The sequence below is a fragment of the Oncorhynchus mykiss genome, chromosome 20 (genome assembly GCF_057628025.1).
Source record: "Oncorhynchus mykiss isolate SJ-2025 chromosome 20, ASM5762802v1, whole genome shotgun sequence".
Lineage (NCBI taxonomy): Eukaryota > Metazoa > Chordata > Actinopteri > Salmoniformes > Salmonidae > Oncorhynchus > Oncorhynchus mykiss.
Window position 1 is genome coordinate 8,687,447 of NC_143041.1, and position 19,973 is coordinate 8,707,419.

Genomic DNA, 19,973 nt, shown 5'->3' on the forward strand with positions numbered 1-19,973 from the left:
TGATCCCTTACTTCCACAGAGGAGGAAGATGAGGGGAGCTATGACAGCGACAGAGGAACCAATGACGTCAAGACGACGCCACCATCCTCCAAAGACACGCCAATGAACACTGCTGCGATTGGACCAGCCGCTAAGCTTCAAGCCAATCAGAAAGCCAGGAGCAAGAAGGAGAGGCAAGGTGATGATGCAAGCATGCCCAGTGCGGAGCTGAGGATGAGAGGAGCCCCCTGCACGCCACGTCCTGCTACTGCAGACCGGAGACGCCCAGAGCTCCAGGAGCCACAGGGGGCTAGGAGAGGACCTGTACCTAGCTGGAGGGCCTCATCAGTGGGCAACAGCCTCGAGGACAGCAGGGGGGTCCAGGGACCTCTGGCGGAGGCCGAGATGAAGAGCTCAGGACCCCAAAGCATTCTGGGACAGGTGAGGAGGGGGAATGAGAGGGGGTCTCTAGGTTAATCAAAAACTGCTTCCTCTGTTAAAATCCCCCTCAACTACTTGAGACTGTTAAAATGCACGTGTTACGGTTTCTCTCTAGCTACATGGTGATTATGATCATTGTCTATAATGCTAACCTGTTTGGTTGTTCCAGAGGAGAGGCTGCTGGCTGGAAACTGAGACCCAGAGAGAGGACACCACCAGGGGCAGGAAGAGCAGGAAGAAACAGGTGGGGATGGGGGTCAACATGGGTGGAGGGGGGGGGGGAGGGGAGTCATGAGAGAAGGAGGGATAGGGGCAAACAAAAAGAGGCAGTGTGAAACAGGAAATGGCAGTTGGTGGAGAGATAGAGTCCTGAGCAGGAACAACAGGTAGAGCAGAAGAGAGAGGATGAGTGGGCATGGAGGAATGGGGAAAATGTACATAATGTAACTGAAAAGGTAATATAAATGTGCTTTGGCGAATTTAAGTCAGAAGCTACTGCATGACTTATCTTATTATTACCAAACTGCATGAGCTGATCAGTTTTAAACAACCGTGAATCTGTCAGCTGGTGAGATATATGACTGCTGAATAAGTGTGATGTCGTTTGTGTGTGTTTTGGTGAGAACAGCCCTGAGGTGGTTGCCTCTGACTGATCTTATCACAGTCATACGGAGGGAATGTGACAAACACATGACTCTAAGCAAACAGCACAGAACAAAAACCCCAATCTACACACACATACTTACTAAACTCACACACATGCGCGCACGCAAACTAAATACATGCACCCGTTCATATGCGCATACACACAATTTCCACACACACCAACCCAGAGAGGTGAGTAATATTCCATACCCTCTGGTGATGAAACCTCTGTCACTGTAATATATTGTCCCTTCATGTGGAAAACACCCACACACACACACACACACACACACACACACACACACACACACACACACACACACACACACACACACACACACACACACACACACACACATCTTTCAAGCAATAATATATGGTCCTTTCTTTGGAAAGCCCAGATACAGGCAGAAACCTGTTGAACAGGCTGATTTTACAGCTCCATCATCAGTCATCATTAGGAAACCAGCTTAAACCGGAATAGTACAGGGGCTGGTGTGTGTGTGTGTGTGCGTGTGTGTGTGTGTGTGTGTGTGTTTTGGGCGGGCGTGTGTCGGTGAAGAGGTGTTTGTGTGTGTTTGGTGGACAGGGGTAGTTCTGACAGCAGTAAATGGCAGAGGTTACAGGGTGTGCATGCTTTTGTTCTAGGCCTGTACTAAAATACCAAATTAATTCGATGAGCAATGAATTTACGATAATCGATAATTTTAATGCATTTTAACTTGCCCAACCCCCCCCCCACCCCCCGCTTCTTCTTCACCAAAATCCAGACAGCTGATGTTCTGAAAGAGATGCAAAATATTGATCCCTACAATTCAGCTCGGCTAGACAATCTGGACCCTCTCTTTCTAAAATGATCTGCCGAAATTGTGGTAACCCCTATTACTAGCCTGTTCAACCTCTCTTTCACATGGTCTGAGATCCCTGAAGATTGGAAAGCTGCCGCGGTCATCCCCCTCTTCAAAGGGGGAGACACTCTAGACCCAAACTGTTATAGACCTATATCCATCTTGGCCTGCCTTTCTAAAATCTTCGAAAGCCAAGTTAACAAACAGATCACAACCATTTCGAGTCCAACTGTACCTTCTCCACTATGCAATCTGGTTTCCGAGCTGGTGATGGGTGCGCCTCAGCCACGCTCAAGGTCCTAAACGTTATCATAACCGCCATCGATAAAGACATTACTGTGCAGCCGTCGTCATCGACCTGGCCAAGGCTTTCGACTCTGCCAATCACCGCATTCTTATCGGTAGACTCAATAGCATTAGTTTCTCAAATGACTGCCTCGCCTGGTTCACCAACTACTTCTCTGATAGAGTTCAGTGTGTCAAATCGGAGGGCCTGTCGTCCGGACCTCAGGCAGTCTCTATGGGGGTGCCACAGGGTTCAATTCTCGGGCCGACTCTTTTCTCTGTATATATCAATGATGTCGCTCTTGCTGCTGGTGATTCTCTGATCCACCTCTACGCAGACAACACCATTCTGTCTACATCTGGCCCTTCGTTGGACACTGTGTTAACAAACCTCCAAACGAGCTTCAACGCCATACAACACTCCTTCCGTGGCCTCAATCTTCTTTTAAATGCAAGTAAAACTAAATGCATGCTCTTCAACCGATTGTTGCCCGCACCTGCCCGACCGACTAGCATCACTACTCTGGACGGTTCTGACTTAGAATATGTGAACAACTACAAATACCTAGGTGTCTGGTTAGACTGTAAATTCTCCTTCCAGACTCACATTAAGCATCTCCAATCCAAAATTAAATCTAGAATCAGATTCCTATTTCGCAACAAAGCCTCCTTCACTCATGCTGCCAAACATACCCTCGTAAAACTGACTATCCTACCGATCCTTGACTTCTGGCGGTGTCATTTTCAAAATAGCCTCCAACACTCTATTCAGCAAACTGGATGTTGTCTATCACAGTGCCATCCGTTTTGTCACCCAAGCCCCATATACTGCCCACCACTGCGACCTGTATGCTCTCGTTGGCTGACCCTCACTACATATTCGTCGCCAAACCCACTGGCTCCAGGTCATCTATAAGTCTTTGCTAGGTAAAGCCCCGCCTTATCTCAGGTCGCTGGTCACCATAGCAACACCCACCCATAGCACACGCTCCAGCAGGTATATCTCACTGGTCATTCCCAAAGCCAACACCTCTTTGGCTGCCTTTCCTTCCAGTTCTCTGCTGCCAATGACTGGAACGAATTGCAAAATCACTGAAGCTGGAGACTTATATCTCAAATCAAATCAAATTTATTTATATAGCCCTTCGTACATCAGCTGATATCTCAAAGTGCTGTACAGAAACCCAGCCTAAAACCCCAAACAGCAAGCAATGCAGGTGTAGAAGCACGGTGGCTAGGAAAAACTCCCTAGAAAGGCCAAAACCTAGGAAGAAACCTAGAGAGGAACCAGGCTATGTGGGGTGGCCAGTCCTCTTCTGGCTGTGCCGGGTGGAGATTATAACAGAACATGGCCAAGATGTTCAAATGTTCATAAATGACCAGCATGGTCCAATAATAATAAGGCAGAACAGTTGAAACTGGAACAGCAGCACGGCCAGGTGGACTGGGGACAGCAAGGAGTCATCATGTCAGGTAGTCCTGAGGCATGGTCCTAGGGCTCAGGTCCTCCGAGAGAGAGAAAGAAAGAGAGAAAGAGAGAATTAGAGAGAGCACACTTAAATTCACACAGGACACCGAATAGGACAGGAGAAGTACTCCAGATATAACAAACTGACCCTAGCCCCCCGACACATAAACTACTGCAGCATAAATACTGGAGGCTGAGACAGAAGGGGTCAGGAGACCCCTATCTCCCTCTCTAACTTTAAGCATCAGCTGTCAGAGCAGCTTACAGATGTGTACCTGTACACATCCAATCTGTAAATAGCGCACCCAACTACTTCATCCCCATGTTGTTATTTTTCCTCTTGCTCTTTTGCACCCCAGTATCTCTACTTGCACATCATCATCATCTATCACTCCTGTGTTAATTGCTCAAATTGTAATTACTCTATGGCCTATTTATTGCCTTACCTCCCTGACCTTACTACATTTGTACACACTGTACATAGATTATTATTTTGTGTTATTGACTGTACGTTTGTTTATGTGTAACTCTGTGTTGTTGTTTTTGTCGCACTGCTTTGCTTTATATTGGCCAGGTCGCAGTTGTAAATGAGAAGTTGTTCTCAACTGGCCTACCAGGTTAAATAAAGGTGAAATAGTGCTGCGATGGAACAAAAGCCTGCACACTCTGTAGCTATCCAGGAACATGGGAGGGCGACCACTGTTTTTGGAGTTTAAAGATGTATATAGTCTAATGATGTAATTTCCTGTCGCAGGCTAAAGGGCGTGCAGTGAGTCGGCTGCTGGAGAGCTTTGCGGCTGATGAAGGATTCCGATTGGACGAGGAGAGTAGCTTCTCCGAGGGGGAGGAGGAAGACATGGAGCATATATCTCACACACGCAGAGCACCAGGTGAGAACACACACACACACACACACACACACACACACACACACACACACACACACACACACACACACACACACACACACACCACAGGGTCACAAACCAGTCTAAATGTTCATATTTTTGTCTCTCTCGTTCTTTCTCACTCTCTATTCTGCCTCCCTCTCTCTCTGCAGCAGTGCTTAACTGTGTGCTGAGCAGGGAGATGCTGGTGGATGGTCTGAAGGTGTTGATATCTAAGGAGGATGAGCTGCTGTATGCTGCTCGACTACACACTCTGGACCTGCCTGACATGTAAGGCACTGACACCTACTGATACCTACTGATATGGCCTGCTCAATTCCGATAGACATGTTGATGTAAAGGACTGGCTGACTGGCTTGTAATACATTTAATACAATCTCTGTCTCTCTGTCTCTCTCTCTTTCTCTCTCTCCGTCTCACTCTCTCTCTCCTAGATTCCGTGTAGTGATTGAGGGGGAGAGGGGGAACAGACCAAGGATCTACTCTCTAGAACAGCTATTAGAGGAAGCGGTGTTGGATGTGCGGCCACAGACGGAAGCCATCTTGACTGCCGGGATGCGTGTTTGTGCCTACTGGAGCGAACGCTCCCGCTGCCTCTACCCTGGATACGTCCACAGAGGGGGTCTGGGAGAAGAGGAGAAGGAGGGCAGTGTGATGGTGGAGTTTGATGACGGAGACAGAGGAAGAATCTCTCTGCCCAACATACGCCTGCTACCCCCAGGTTATCAGATACACTGTGAGTACACTTGTCTCCCTCTCTCTCTCTCTCTCCCTCTTTCTCTCTCTCTCTCTCTTTCTCTCTCCCTCTCTCTCTCATATATTCATATATATACACATTCCTGGAGGGTAAATACATGGTCTGGAGAAAACTGGAGTCTGTCAACATTCAATCCAGCTCCACTCCTTAAGTCTTTTTTGTCCTACCTCCCTCCCGTCTAATAAAGATTGCTTTATTGGCATGAAGTACAATTTGTAAATATTGCCAAAGCAGTATAGTGGGACAGCATTTCAGTAAATACAGTACAATGCAAGGATAATGAAACACAGTTAATTTCAGTAGTAAAAGTAATAGTACATATAATCATGTATTCAGGTACAACACTACTGCTGTTGTATTGTGTAATCTTCGGTCGATGCATTTAATTAAATCATAAGAAAAAAATAAAAAATAAATAAAGAATGGCTAACAAATAAACTCTCCCTGTCTCTCCCTCTCCCTCTCCCTCTCCCTCTCTCTCGCTCTCTCTCTCTCTCTCTCTCTCTCTCTCTCTCTCTCTCTCTCTCTCAGGTGCGGAGCCATCTCCAGCCCTGCTCTCACCTGGTCGTCGTGGTCGCAGAAGCTCCACCCAGGACAGTACAGACAAGCCCACAGAGAGACCAACCAATGGGGAGACAGGAGGGAGGAGCCAGGAGCGGAGACCAGGTAATGGCTCAGAGCATAATTCCATGGTATTACACTGAACAAAAACAGAAACGCTACATGTAGTGTTAGTCCCATGTTTCATGAGCTGAAACAAAACATCCCAGAAATTGTCCATATGCACAAAAAGCTTATTCCTCTCAAATTTTGTTCACAAATGTATCTACATCCCTGCTAGTGAGCATTTCTTCTTTGCCAAGATAATCCATCCACTTGACAGGTGTGGCATATCAAGAAGCTGATTCAACAGCATGATCATTACACAGGTGCACCTTGTGCTGGGGACAATAACAGGCAACTCTAAAATGTGCAGTTTTGTCATACAACACTATGCAACAGATGTCTAAAGTTTTAAGGGAGTGTGCAATTGGCATGCTGGATGCAGGAATGTCCACCAGAGCTGTTGCCAGATAATTGAATGTTCATTTCTCTATCAAAAGCTGCTTCCAAAGTCGTTGTTAGAGAGTTTGGCAGTATGTTCAAAGGGCCTTACAATCGCAGACCATGTGTAACCACCCCAGCCCAGGACCTCCACATCCGGCTTCTTCACCTGTGGGATCGTCTGAGACCAGCCACCTGGACAGCTGATGAAACTATGAATTTTCACGACAAATTCACTTCTACACAGACTGTCAGAAACTGTCTCAGGGAAGCTCATCTGTGTCCTCACCAGGGTCTTGACCTGACTGCAGTTTGGCGTCATAACCAACTTCACTGGACAAATGCTCACCTTTGATGGCCACTGGCACGCTAGAGAGGTGTGCTCTTCACCAATGAATCACGGTTTCAACTGTACCGAGCAGAAAACAGACAGCATGCATGCATGGCGCTGTGTGGGCGAGCAGTTTACTAATGTCAACGTTGTGAACAGAGTGCCCCATGGTGTTGGAGGGCTTACGGTATGTATGGGCAGGCATAAGCTACGGACTGGAAGCTGAAAATGTCCCAGTTCTTCCATGGCCTGCATACTCACCAGACATGTCGCCCATTGAGCATGTTTGGGATGCTCTGGATCGATTTGTACGACAGTGTATTCCAGTTCCCACCAATATCCAGCAACTTCGCACACCAGCTACTGACTGGTTTTCTAATCCACGCCCTTAAGTTTTTTCTTAAGGATCTGTGACCAGCAGATCTGTATTTCCAATCATGTGAAATCCAAAGATTAGGGCCTAATTAATGTATTTCAAATGACAAATTTTCTTATATAAACTGTAACTCAGTATAATCTTTTCAGTTGTTGTGTGTTGCGTTTATATTTTTCTTCCATGTAGATGGTGCCAGTTCCTCCCATTTGTTTGAAATTGTGGCTTACAGCACCAGTGAGATAGATAGCATAGACAACCAGTCATCAGTCATCTCATCACTCACCATCCCAGCCCCAATCAGTCACTGTAGCCCCAAGACAAACTGCTTCATAGGCCCGCCTGGCCAACTTACTATTCAGACCAGCTTTACTCATGTATAATACACATATATAATATGATTTTATCTCAACACTTCTTCCTTCTCAATGGAACCCCCCTCATGTCTAACGTCATCACTGTTCCAACTGTCACTGGTCTGAATGCCCTCCAGTCAAACAGCATTCTCATAACTCAACACAGACTAAATGTGACAAGTTGCCTCCAGCTCTACAGTAAGGGCTGTTATTTATGGCTACGAAGAATTTGTTCTCATTGACTTACCTGCTTTAAAGGAAGGTTAGGTTGATCAATCTTGTTTATAAGTCTCTCTCTCGCTGTCTACCTTTCTTTCTCACTCTCACCCTTTCTCTTTATTCTGTTTCTTCTTCCAGTAGGACGACCCAAAAAGGTCAAGCCAGGGGCCAATAGTTCCTCAACAACATCAGAGAGTGTAACCAGTGGCAACACTTCCTCGTTAAGCTGGCCAGCAAAGAGACTTCCAGTGGACTTCTTCCTGTTCAACGGGACGTCTCGTAAAACCCACCGAGGGGGTCACCAGCGAGACTTGGGGGTGTTCCACCGCCCCGCCACACACCCCTTTGCCCCTCCTGCTCCCCTCAAGGGCATCTTCCGTTCCCCATTCGAGATCGACTCCTTCAGTAGCATCGCCAACGGTTACGCTGGAGCCTTCGGTACCGGAACCCAACGGCCTGTAACCACGGTAATGCCTCTGGGGCTGAGGGACTCTGTCACCATGACAACAGCACCCTCCAACAGGAAGTCGAGCGACAGAGAGAGAAAACAGTTCCTGGTGAAGCTGGATCACGAGGGTGTGACGTCGCCCAAAACCAAGAATGGGAAAGCTCTGCTGCGTCTGGGGGGTGGCAGGGGGCACAAGGGTCCCTCTGCAGGGGTGGCGGGTGCACCCCTGAGGTACATCCACCCTGCTCTGGTAGTGAAGGACAGGAAGAAAGGAGGAGGAGAGAGTGGAGTGTCCAGGTCTGAGCTGCTCCTGAAGGGGGCTCCAGCCCTCAGAAAAGGGCTCCCCTCATCTGGTTTAGGGGGTCTGGGGGGTGAGTTTGGAGCTCTGGACTGCCCCAGCGACTGCCCCAGCTCTTACTCTGAGCTGGATGAGGATGATGATGATGATGATGGAGATGTAGCTCGGAGGAGAGCAGCAGCAGCAGGTGCGGGACGTTTCCTCTCCCGTCTCTCCGTCTGCTCCTCGTCCTCCTCCTCTTCCTCCTCCTCCGGCTCCCTCTCTTCATCCTCCCTCTGTTCTTCCGACAATGACTCCTCCTACTCCTCAGATGAAGAAGGGTCTTCATCCCTCCTTCTCCACAGAGCGCTGCTCCAGCAGCAGAAACACAAACACAGGCAGAGCTTGACCTCTAACCGCTTAACCCCTGACCCCTCCACTAACCCCAAACCTAACGCCGCCTCCTCAGCCTCTGCCCAACCACACGCCTATGTTGCCAAGGCAGCCATGACCATCACCGGAGGTTCAAAGGTGAGAGGAAGTGACAGAGGAGAGGACAGGAAAGAGTACACATCAAAGGGAAGGACTAATAGTAGCAGTAGCGCAGCCAAAAACCAAACCAAGAGGAGAGATGGTTCCGGCTCCAATACACACATTGCGATTCCCAACACACACACTTCGACCCCCAACACCCCAGCCTCCCAGCCCAAACCTCCCAAGGACCACCCAGCAGCCAAGAGGCAGAGGATGTTGTCACCGGACCCCCATCCCAATATGTCCGCCCTCCTGCCAGGTCGCCAGCTGTGGAAGTGGTCTGGAAACCCCACGCAGGTGAGACACACAGAGTCAAAGTAGAGGCTATTATAATCAAATCAAATCAAATCACATTTTATTTGTCACATACACATGGTTAGTAGATGTTAATGCGAGTGTAGCAAAATGCTTGTGCTTCCAGTTCCGACAATGCAGTAATAACAAGTAATCTAACTAACAATTTCAAAACTACTGTCTTGTACACAGTGTAAGGGGATAAAGAATATGTACATACGGATATATGAATGAGTGATGGTAAAGAGCAGCATAGGCAGGATACAGTAGATGGTATCGAGTACAGTATGTACAAATGAGATGAGTATGTAAACAAAGTGGCATAGTTTAAAGTGGCTAGTGATACATGTATTACATAAGGATACAGTTGATGATATAGAGTACAGTATATACGTATGCATATGAGATGAATAATGTAGGGTAAGTAACATTATATAAGGTAGCATTGTTTTAAGTGGCTAGTGATATATTTACATCATTTCCCATCAATTCCCATTATTAAAGTGGCTGGAGTTGAGTCAGTGTCAGTGTGTTGGCAGCAGCCACTCAGTGTTAGTGGTGGCTGTTTAACAGTCTGATGGCCTTGAGATAGAAGCTGTTTTTCAGTCTCTCGGTCCCAGCTTTGATGCACCTGTACTGACCTCGCCTTCTGGATGATAGCGGGGTGAACAGGCAGTGGCTCGGGTGGTTGATGTCCTTGATGATCTTTATGGCCTTCCTGTGACATCGGGTGGTGTAGGTGTCCTGGAGGGCAGGTAGTTTGCCCCCGGTGATGCGTTGTGCAGACCTCACTACCCTCTGGAGAGCCTTACGGTTGAGGGCGGTGCAGTTGCCATACCAGGCGGTGATACAGCCCGCCAGGATGCTCTCGATTGTGCATCTGTAGAAGTTTGTGAGTGCTTTTGGTGACAAGCCAAATTTCTTCAGCCTCCTGAGGTTGAAGAGGCGCTGCTGCGCCTTCTTCACGATGCTGTCTGTGTGAGTGGACCAATTCAGTTTGTCTGTGATGTGTATGCCGAGGAACTTAACACTTGCTACCCTCTCCACTACTGTTCCATCGATGTAGATAGGTGGGTGTTCCCTCTGCTGTTTCCTGAAGTCCACAATCATCTCCTTAGTTTTGTTGACGTTGAGTGTGAGGTTATTTTCCTGACACCACACTCCGAGGGCCCTCACCTCCTCCCTGTAGGCCGTCTCGTCGTTGTTGGTAATCAAGCCTACCACTGTTGTGTCGTCTGCAAACTTGATGATTGAGTTGGAGGCGTGCGTGGCCACGCAGTCGTGGGTGAACAGGGAGTACAGGAGAGGGCTCAGAACGCACCCTTGTGGGGCCCCAGTGTTGAGGATCAGCGGGGAGGAGATGTTGTTGCCTACCCTCACCACCTGGGGGCGGCCCGTCAGGAAGTCCAGTACCCAGTTGCACAGGGCGGGGTCGAGACCCAGGGTCTCGAGCTTGATGACGAACTATGGTGTTGAATGCCGAGCTGTAGTCGATGAACAGCATTCTCACATAGGTATTCCACTTGTCCAGATGGGTTAGAGCAGTGTGCAGTGTGGTTGAGATTGCATCGTCTGTGGACCTATTTGGGCGGTAAGCAAATTGGAGTGGGTCTAGGGTGTCAGGTAGGGTGGAGGTGATATGGTCCTTGACTAGTCTCTCAAAGCACTTCATGATGACGGAAGTGAGTGCTACGGGGCGGTAGTCGTTTAGCTCAGTTACCTTAGCTTTCTTGGGAACAGGAACAATGGTGGCCCTCTTGAAGCATGTGGGAACAGCAGACTGGTATAGGGATTGATTGAATATGTCCGTAAACACACCGGCCAGCTGGTCTGCGCATGCTCTGAGGGCACGGCTGGGGCTGCCGTCTGGGCCTGCAGCCTTGCGAGGGTTAACACGTTTAAATGTCTTACTCACCTCGGCTGCAGTGAAGGAGAGACCGCATGTTTTCGTTGCAGGCCATGTCAGTGGCACTGTATTGTCCTCAAAGCGGGCAAAAAAGTTATTTAGTCTGCCTGGGAGCAAGACATCCTGGTCCGTGACTGGGCTGGATTTCTTCCTGTAGTCCGTGATTGACTGTAGACCCTGCCACATGCCTCTTGTGTCTGAGCCGTTGAATTGAGATTCTACTTTGTCTCTGTACTGGCGCTTAGCTTGTTTGATAGCCTTGCAGAGGGAATAGCTGCACTGTTTGTACTCGGTCATGTTACCAGACACCTTGCCCTGATTAAAAGCAGTGGTTCACGCTTTCAGTTTCACACGAATGCTGCCATCAATCCACGGTTTCTGGTTAGGGAATGTTTTAATCGTTGCTATGGGAACGACATCTTCAACGCACGTTCTAATGAACTCGCACACCGAATCAGCGTATTCGTCAATGTTGTTATCTGACGCAATACGAAACATCTCCCAGTCCACGTGATGGAAGCAGTCTTGGAGTGTGGAGTCAGCTTGGTCGGACCAGCGTTGGACAGACCTCAGCGTGGGAGCCTCTTGTTTTAGTTTCTGTCTGTAGGCAGGGATCAAGAAAATGGAGTCGTTGTCAGCTTTTCCGAAAGGGGGGCGGGGCAGGGCCTTATATGCGTCGCGGAAGTTAGAGTAACAATGATCCAAGGTCTTTCCACCCCTGGTTGCGCAATCGATATGCTGATAAAATTTAGGGAGTCTTGTTTTCAGATTAGCCTTGTTAAAATCCCCAGCTACAATGAATGCAGCCTCCGGATAAATCGTTTCCAGTTTGCAGAGAGTTAAATAAAGTTTGTTCAGAGCCATCGATGTGTCTGCTTGGGGGGGGGGGATATATACGGCTGTGATTATAATCGAAGAGAATTCTCTTGGTAGATAATGCGGTCTACATTTGATTGTGAGGAATTCTAAATCAAGTGAACAGAAGGATTTGAGTTCCTGTATGTTTCTTTCATCACACCATGTCACGTTGGCCATGAGGCATACGCCCCTCTTCTTATCAGAAAGATGTTTGTTTCTGTCAGCGCGATGCGTGGAGAAACCCGTTGGCTGCACCGCTTCGGATAGAGTCTCTCCAGTGAGCCATGTTTCAGTGAAGCAAAGGACGTTACAGTCTCTGATGTCCCTCTGGAATGCTACCCTTGCTCGGATTTCATCAACCTTGTTGTCAAGAGACTGGACATTGGCAAGAAGAATGCTAGGGAGTGGTGCACGGTGTGCCCGTCTCCGGAGTCTGACCAGAAGACCGCCTCGTTTCCCTCTCTTTCGGAGTCGTTTTTTTGGGTCGCTGCATGGAATCCACTCCGTTGTCCTGTTTGTAAGGCAGAACACAGGATCCGCGTCACGAAAAACATATTCTTGGTCGTACTGATGGTGAGTTGACGCTGATCTTATATTCAGTAGTTCTTCTCGACTGTATGTAATGAAACCTAAGATGACCTGGGGTACTAATGTAAGAAATAACACGTAAAAAAACAAAAAACTGCATAGTTTCCTAGGAATGCGAAGCGAGGCGGCCATCTCTGCCGGCACTGTCCTGTAAGCTGGTATGTGGGAGGCTTGATGGTTAACACAGTCTGAAATAGATTTATTGAGCAAGGTCTTATTAAATTGACTTTTTGAGTAAGATCACTACATTAGTGACCGACTGCCTCGATTCGGTATTACAGTGCCTTGCGAAAGTATTCGGCCCCCTTGAACTTTGCGACCTTTTAGCCACATTTCAGGCTTCAAACATTTTTTTGTGAAGAATCAACAACAAGTGGGACACAATCATGAAGTGGAACGACATTTATTGGATATTTCAAACTTTTTTAACAAATCAAAAACGGAAAAATTGGGCGTGCAAAATTATTCAGCCCCCTTAAGTTAATACTTTGTAGCGCCACCTTTTGCTGCGATTACAGCTGTAAGTCGCTTGGGGTATGTCTCTATCAGTTTTGCACATCGAGAGACTGAAATTTTTTCCCATTCCTCCTTGCAAAACAGCTCGAGCTCAGTGAGGTTGGATGGAGAGCATTTGTGAACAGCAGTTTTCAGTTCTTTCCACAGATTCTCGATTGGATTCAGGTCTGGACTTTGACTTGGCCATTCTAACACCTGGATATGTTTATTTTTGAACCATTCCATTGTAGATTTTGCTTTATGTTTTGGATCATTGTCTTGTTGGAAGACAAATCTCCGTCCCAGTCTCAGGTCTTTTGCAGACTCCATCAGGTTTTCTTCCAGAATGGTCCTGTATTTGGCTCCATCCATCTTCCCATCAATTTTAACCATCATCCCTGTCCCTGCTGAAGAAAAGCAGGCCCAAACCATGATGCTGCCACCACCATGTTTGACAGTGTTCAGGGTGATGAGCTGTGTTGCTTTTATGCCAAACATAACGTTTTGCATTGTTGCCAAAAAGTTCAATTTTGGTTTCATCTGACCAGAGCACCTTCTTCCACATGTTTGGTGTGTCTCCCAGGTGGCTTGTGGCAAACTTTAAACTACAATTTTTATGGATATCTTTAAGAAATGGCTTTCTTCTTGCCACTCTTCCATAAAGGCCAGATTTGTGCAATATACAACTGATTGTTGTCCTATGGACAGAGTCTCCCACCTCAGCTGTAGATCTCTGCAGTTCATCCAGAGTGATCATGGGCCTCTTGGCTGCATCTCTGATCAGTCTTCTCCTTGTATGAGCTGATAGTTTAGAGGGACGGCCAGGTCTTGGTAGATTTGCAGTGGTCTGATACTCCTTCCATTTCAATATTATCGCTTGCACAGTGCTCCTTGGGATGTTTAAAGCTTGGGAAAACTTCTTCACAACAGTATATCGGACCTGCCTGGTGTGTTCCTTGTTCTTCATGATGCTCTCTGCACTTTTAACGGACCTCTGAGACTATCACAGTGCAGGTGCATTTATACGGAGACTTGATTACACACAGGTGGATTGTATTTATCATCATTAGTCATTTAGGTCAACATTGGATCATTCAGAGATCCTCACTGAACTTCTGGAGAGAGTTTGCTGCACTGAAAGTAAAGGGGCTGAATAATTTTGCACGCCCAATTTTTCAGTTTTTGATTTGTTAAAAAAGTTTGAAATATCCAATAAATGTCGTTCCACTTCATGATTGTGTCCCACTTGTTGTTGATTCTTCACAAAAAAATACAGTTTTATATCTTTATGTTTGAAGCCTGAAATGTGGCAAAAGGTCGCAAAGTTCAAGGGGGCCGAATACTTTCGCAAGGCACTGTACATGGCAACATTTTACATTTAACTTTTTTTAATTTAACCTTTATTTAACTAGGCAAGTCAGTTAAGAACAAATTCTTATGGCCTCCCGGGTGGCGCAGGGGTTTTTAAGGGTGCTGTACTGCAGCGCCAGTTGTGCCACCAGAGACTCTGGGTTTGCGCCCAGGCTCTGTTGTGACCGGGAGGTCCGTGGGGCGATGCACAATTGGCCTAGAGTCGTCTGGGTTAGGGAGGGTTTGGCTGGTAGGGAAATCCTTGTCTCATTGCGCACCAGCGACTCCTGTGGCGGGCCGGGCGCAGTGCGTGCTAACCAAGGTTGTTTCCTCCAACACATTGGTGCGGTTGGCTTCCAGGTGGGTTGGCGCTGTGTTAAGAAGCAGTGCGACTTGGTTGGGTTGTGTATTGGAGGACGCATGACTTTCAACCTTCATCTCTCCTGAGCCCGTACCGCAGTTGTAGCAAGATAGTAGCTACTAAACAATTGGATACCATGAAATTTGGGAGAACAAAGGGTTAAAAAAAAAAAGAACAAATTCTTATTTACAATGACGGTTCAATTGTGTTTTTTACGTTGGGGTCTACTTTGTCTACACCTATTCAGCATCGTTCACACCATCTTAAGCCATCTTTTTAAGGATTCACATGTGAGGCCATGTGCTAAACAGGGTGAGTAAGGTAGTATAGTAAACAACCATTGATTTCAAGACTAAAAGTGGTTTAAGCAGTAGCCTACAATAAGGGAAAAACTCCATGTAAAAATACACTTATAGTCCTTGGCCTGTATCCTAATCTGACTTTCAGATAAAAAAAATGTATAAATTATTTTATAATTATTAGATGATGCTTACCCAGACACTTGTCTCAATTGATGGGTAATGTGAAAGAAATCCTATAACAACATCTAGCTATGTGGATGGTCAGGAAATACAATAGATGACCGTAATCACCCCCAGACACACCTGGCTAACTTGATGGGTCATGTAATCATTGTTTTGCGAAGTGGAGTCTTTTTATTATACATGTAGATTGCTAGCTAAACAATTAACTATAATCCCAACCCATAGCTACAGTACAAACGGATTGTCTTAGCTAGCCACCAAGCATGACATGCTGGAGTATGAATCTGCAAGTTGCAAGTAGCTACAGCTAACCAACTAGGTTCAATGTTAGCTAGCTAGCTAACATTAGGCTATAACTAGATTTCTGAGGTATGGAATAATATTACTATATAGATCATACCAGCAAGCTAATGATCGCTAGCTAGCTAACAGTATGCTTTAACTTGCAATGTTAACTACTTTCTGACAAAATGAGAAACTTATGATATCTGAACATGTACCCGTATACATGGATGAATGCTTCATGTCAGAGTGTCTGTTCCATTTGGCTTGTAGCTACAGCTTGTTGGGCCCGTTGTTGTGTCAAGTCACTCCGGTTCACACTGACCGTGTGCAGAAATTATTCCATCACAACTTTTTCCCACTGATCTTTGTTGATAGCTCCTGCTAAATTCTGGGCAGCAAAGTTGTTGAAAGCAGTAGCAACACTTTTGTAGCTCTCCATGGCTAACGTTATATCTTGCGTAAAAAGCAGCGGTAGCAGGGATTATTTACACATACAGAGCAGCTCATTTTATATACGTGCTACATGGCAGACCAATCCAAACTCATCTCTCAGCATGTCCAGCCCATCCATTATCTCAGACAATCATGGCTAGCGGGAAGGTTCCTGTCTTTTTCTGTCGCTTAACCAACTAGGCTCGTAATTTAACAATTGTATTCACATTTTACGATTGCATGCAAGTTTGTTATTAAGGCACATGAAAGTTCACATGTTCCAGAAGGCATTTCTACCCAAAAACTCATTTTGATAAAAATGAATTTAGAAAACGTTCAAATGCCTCTCCTGTGAAGTAGTGATGTGCGACATACGCCTAGCTTCTTGAAACGGGTCACATTATAGATAAGCTACAGAAAAACCAGGGCCCTCTAAATACTCTGAAGCAGTGCTATTCAAAGTCGGGGTCGGGAGGAATTGCAGTGGTGTCGCCAAATTTAAAAATATTTACATTTTGAGGGGGAACTCAAAATTAAGTGTACAGATTTATATAATTTTATGCAACAAACGTTATTGAAAATGTTATTGTATTTTCTGTATTTTCTATTTGTATTTTTTGGTTTTCTTAATTTTGATAGGAGAGCTGAAAATGTAATGAATTGAAGGTTATTTGTTGATGTGAAAATCAAAGTTGACCAATTTTAAGGTTTTGTCATTAGATTTGGGGTGGGGTGGGGTCCCAGAAGTTCTGGCAAAAAAAACATGGTTCTTGCTGAAAAGGTTTTAGTACCACTGCTTTAAAGGCTCTGGCCATAACCATTTTGCCATCATAGAAGTTTGATTCCATGTTCTTACCTGGACTTCCTCCTAACGTCCCCCCTCTTTCTCTCCCTACAGAGGCGTGGTCTGAAGGGTAAGGCCCGTAAGTTGTTCTACAAGGCGATCGTGCGTGGTGGTGAGACGGTGCATGTGGGGGACTGTGCTGTATTCCTGTCCCCCGGTCGGCCCCAGCTGCCCTATGTGGGGCGAGTGGAGAGCCTCTGGGAGTCCTGGTCCTCCAGCATGGTGGTCAGGGTCAAGTGGTTCTACCATCCCGAGGAAACACGCCTGGGGAAGAGGCACCACGACGGAAAGGTACGATGGATAATTATTCAACAACTTGATCAACTTTTTGATCAAATGATCAACAAATAATCAAATTAAATCTATTTCTCCATGGGATTAAGGAAGTGGCTCTTTATTTATCTTTTCATTTTCAATTTATCCCCCCTCTACCCAGCATGCTTTGTACCAATCAAGCCACGAGGATGAGAATGATGTCCAGACCATCTCACACCGCTGTCAGGTGGTCAACCGTGCCGAGTACGAGCACCTGATTCGCAGACGCAAGTCAGGGGGCGGAGCTCAGGACCTGTTCTACCTGGCCGGAACCTACGAACCAACCACAGGCCAGCTAGTCAGCGCCGAAGGCGTGGCCATCGTCCCCTAGCAACAACTATGGAGTGTAAACAAAGCAAAGCCTTCAAGATGGCTACCTCATCTCATAGGGCTGGACCGAGCTACTGGCGCTGGTGTCAGTGAAGCATGGTTCTGTCCAGAACTAGAGAGTCCAGAAAGGAGGATCTTCCTTGTTCTGGTTCTAGTTCTTGCTGGTTCTGGATCTTGGTTCTTGGTCTTATTTGGGTGTGGACGATCCCAAACCCCAACAGGGATAACAGCACTTTGGACCGCAGTGGATTCTATTATCAGCACGGGAGTCATCTGACCTGAAGAGGGACTTCAGTACTCTACTGACCTAAAACAAAGACAAACAGTGCCCACTCTACACTCTGTCTCCAATAGTTGTTTTACAGTCTGTCATAGAGTCAAAGACTGTCATAGACTGACTCTTAGGCAGTCTGACAAAGAGAGACTCTCACCAGGTTGTTGCTGTAAGTGAGAATGTTGTTTTCACTTCTCAGCCTATAGATCTGGTTATATAGAATACACAAAAGAGACTGGGCGAGAGAATGAGAAGGAGAGGAGAGGAGAGCAGAGACTGTTCTCTCCCCCTTCAGGGTTTAATGGTCTTTCTGGTGCCCACACTGGTCTGATGATAAATGAACAACGGCAGGATTGAGAAATCCCAACAGGACCAAAAACACTGTAGTTCTGAAGTGTGTGTGTGTGTGAGAGTGAGAGTATGAGTGCGTTTGTGTGCTGAGTGGTTGTAATGGATGCATTTGGTACTTGAAGAGCTCAGAGTAAATAGTGCTTTAGCGTGTGTGTTTGCTTGTCTGTGCGTGCGTGCATTGGTCTCTAGTCTAGACCTCACCATGGAAAACCCTCAATGTCTTTAACACTCAGAAAGTAAACCTACTAAACGTAAATCTATAAATATTAATTAATATATAGATCGATTTACTAACAGCTTCTTCTCTAGACAAAAAAAAAAGACAAAAAGGATGATTATTTCTCCAGTCAAGCCATACACTTCAATACCTCTCATATCCTCCTATTCAGGTGCATAGATGTACAGCTTAATTATTTGTCTATCTCTGTGTGTTGTACAGCATTATGTATAAAGACGTTATGATTCAACTGTACATAGTATACATATATAATATACACGAAGAGAGAAATATATCCCTCTTTGTTTCTCTTTAGGTTGTGTTATTTTTCAAATATTTTTCTTTGAGTTGTTCTTTTGGCTTAGGGAGGAGAAAGTTTTAGTCCTCTCTTCCTGCACTGAGTATGTGGTGGGGATGGGATGGTATGGGGTCCATGAGGGGTAAAGCTGTAAATATGCTACAAGGGAAGGGTTCAAGTCCCATTTTTGGGATTAGGGTGGATTTGATGACTTGGGATGGAAGGGGATGTTTTTATAAGAAAAGTGGAAAAGGCTTTTTGTGTCGACATCATCATTGGTCTGTTTTGTATATTTTTCATATATGTTTTTATTGTGTCTATTGTTATGTGCTTATTCTCCTGAGGGGGTTTAACAGAAATAGAAATACTGGACAGAAACCGAGTTTCTTCTATTTGCTGATCCTTAAAGATCTAGACCGGAGAGTTCTAGATGTTCTATATCTATATTATATTCTTAGAGGAGATCTATGTAGGTATTTATCTGGCCTCAAAAAAACAAAACCAAAGCGCATCTATGTTTACGCTTGATCACATTAGAATACAATATGAAGAAATATACAAATCTGAAAATATTCAATCTAATCAAAATTCCGGGATCCTGCAATCATATTGAAGTAAAATACCTGTGTTCCCTCATACCTGTTGGCATAGAACATCGCTTCACCACCATGTTGCCATGGGAGCAACGTTTTCTTTCTGCACATTGCCCGGCTGTTGCACTTGAAGGCTCCATGACAACCGTATATGACATTACATGAAAGTAAAGGACAATCAGAGCCAATCAAAAGAGGGTAATATATATTTAGAAAAAATATCAAATCAAAATTGTGCTTAATCTTGTTCCTGCATTGCCAAAAATGTCTCTTTCTGTTTTTAATATTTTTATTTTGCCATTGTCTTTTTCCTGACTGTTATGCAAGCCTGGGATGACTGTGTTTTCAGTGTTGAGGTTTTTACAAGGACAACATTAATGCCTTTTCGTTTGCGACTTACATGGACTCTTTTTAAACATTGTTGCTGTTACACTGCGAAGCAAAAGCTTTAAAAGAAATCTAATGTGAACATCCATATTATGTTACTTTTTGTAGGTCTTGAAACAATTTTTTAAAAGCTGTATTTTCTTAAAGAAACACTGGATTCAGTTCTAAACATCACATTAGGTAGTGTCATCATCCTTGTGCAACCTGTTTTGGAGGCCCACTGGAAACAATTGACTTTGTAGGGTTGATATATACTTTGTAACATTTGTCTCAGTCATTGTTGGAAACATGACTAAAATATTTCCCCTGTGTAAAAAAACAAACAAAAAAGAAAAGTTATTTATCTTAATTTTATTGCCTTTGTGTTGCGTTTCATTAAAAAAAAACACTAAAAATG

General features: G+C 45.5%; 1 protein-coding gene across 6 annotated transcripts in view; it reads left to right on the plus strand.

Annotated features, from left to right (window-relative positions):
• LOC149974336 (BAH and coiled-coil domain-containing protein 1-like) overlaps positions 1 to 19,973 on the plus strand; it is an 80,105-nt gene extending 60,132 nt beyond the window's left edge. For 4 of the 6 annotated variants that reach the window (XM_090212111.1, XM_090212112.1, XM_090212110.1 and 1 more), the window contains exons 15-23: positions 20 to 420; positions 590 to 664; positions 4,421 to 4,556; positions 4,727 to 4,844; positions 5,009 to 5,310; positions 5,863 to 5,997; positions 7,793 to 9,210; positions 16,866 to 17,102; positions 17,248 to 19,973. In XM_090212111.1, the coding sequence (XP_090068237.1) occupies positions 20 to 420; positions 590 to 664; positions 4,421 to 4,556; positions 4,727 to 4,844; positions 5,009 to 5,310; positions 5,863 to 5,997; positions 7,793 to 9,210; positions 16,866 to 17,102; positions 17,248 to 17,457 (3,032 nt within the window). In that variant the 3' untranslated portion in view covers positions 17,458 to 19,973. The remainder of the gene's footprint in view (positions 1 to 19; positions 421 to 589; positions 665 to 4,420; positions 4,557 to 4,726; positions 4,845 to 5,008; positions 5,311 to 5,862; positions 5,998 to 7,792; positions 9,211 to 16,865; positions 17,103 to 17,247) is intronic. The other 2 variants (XM_090212114.1, XM_090212115.1) reach the window with 1 other exon arrangement.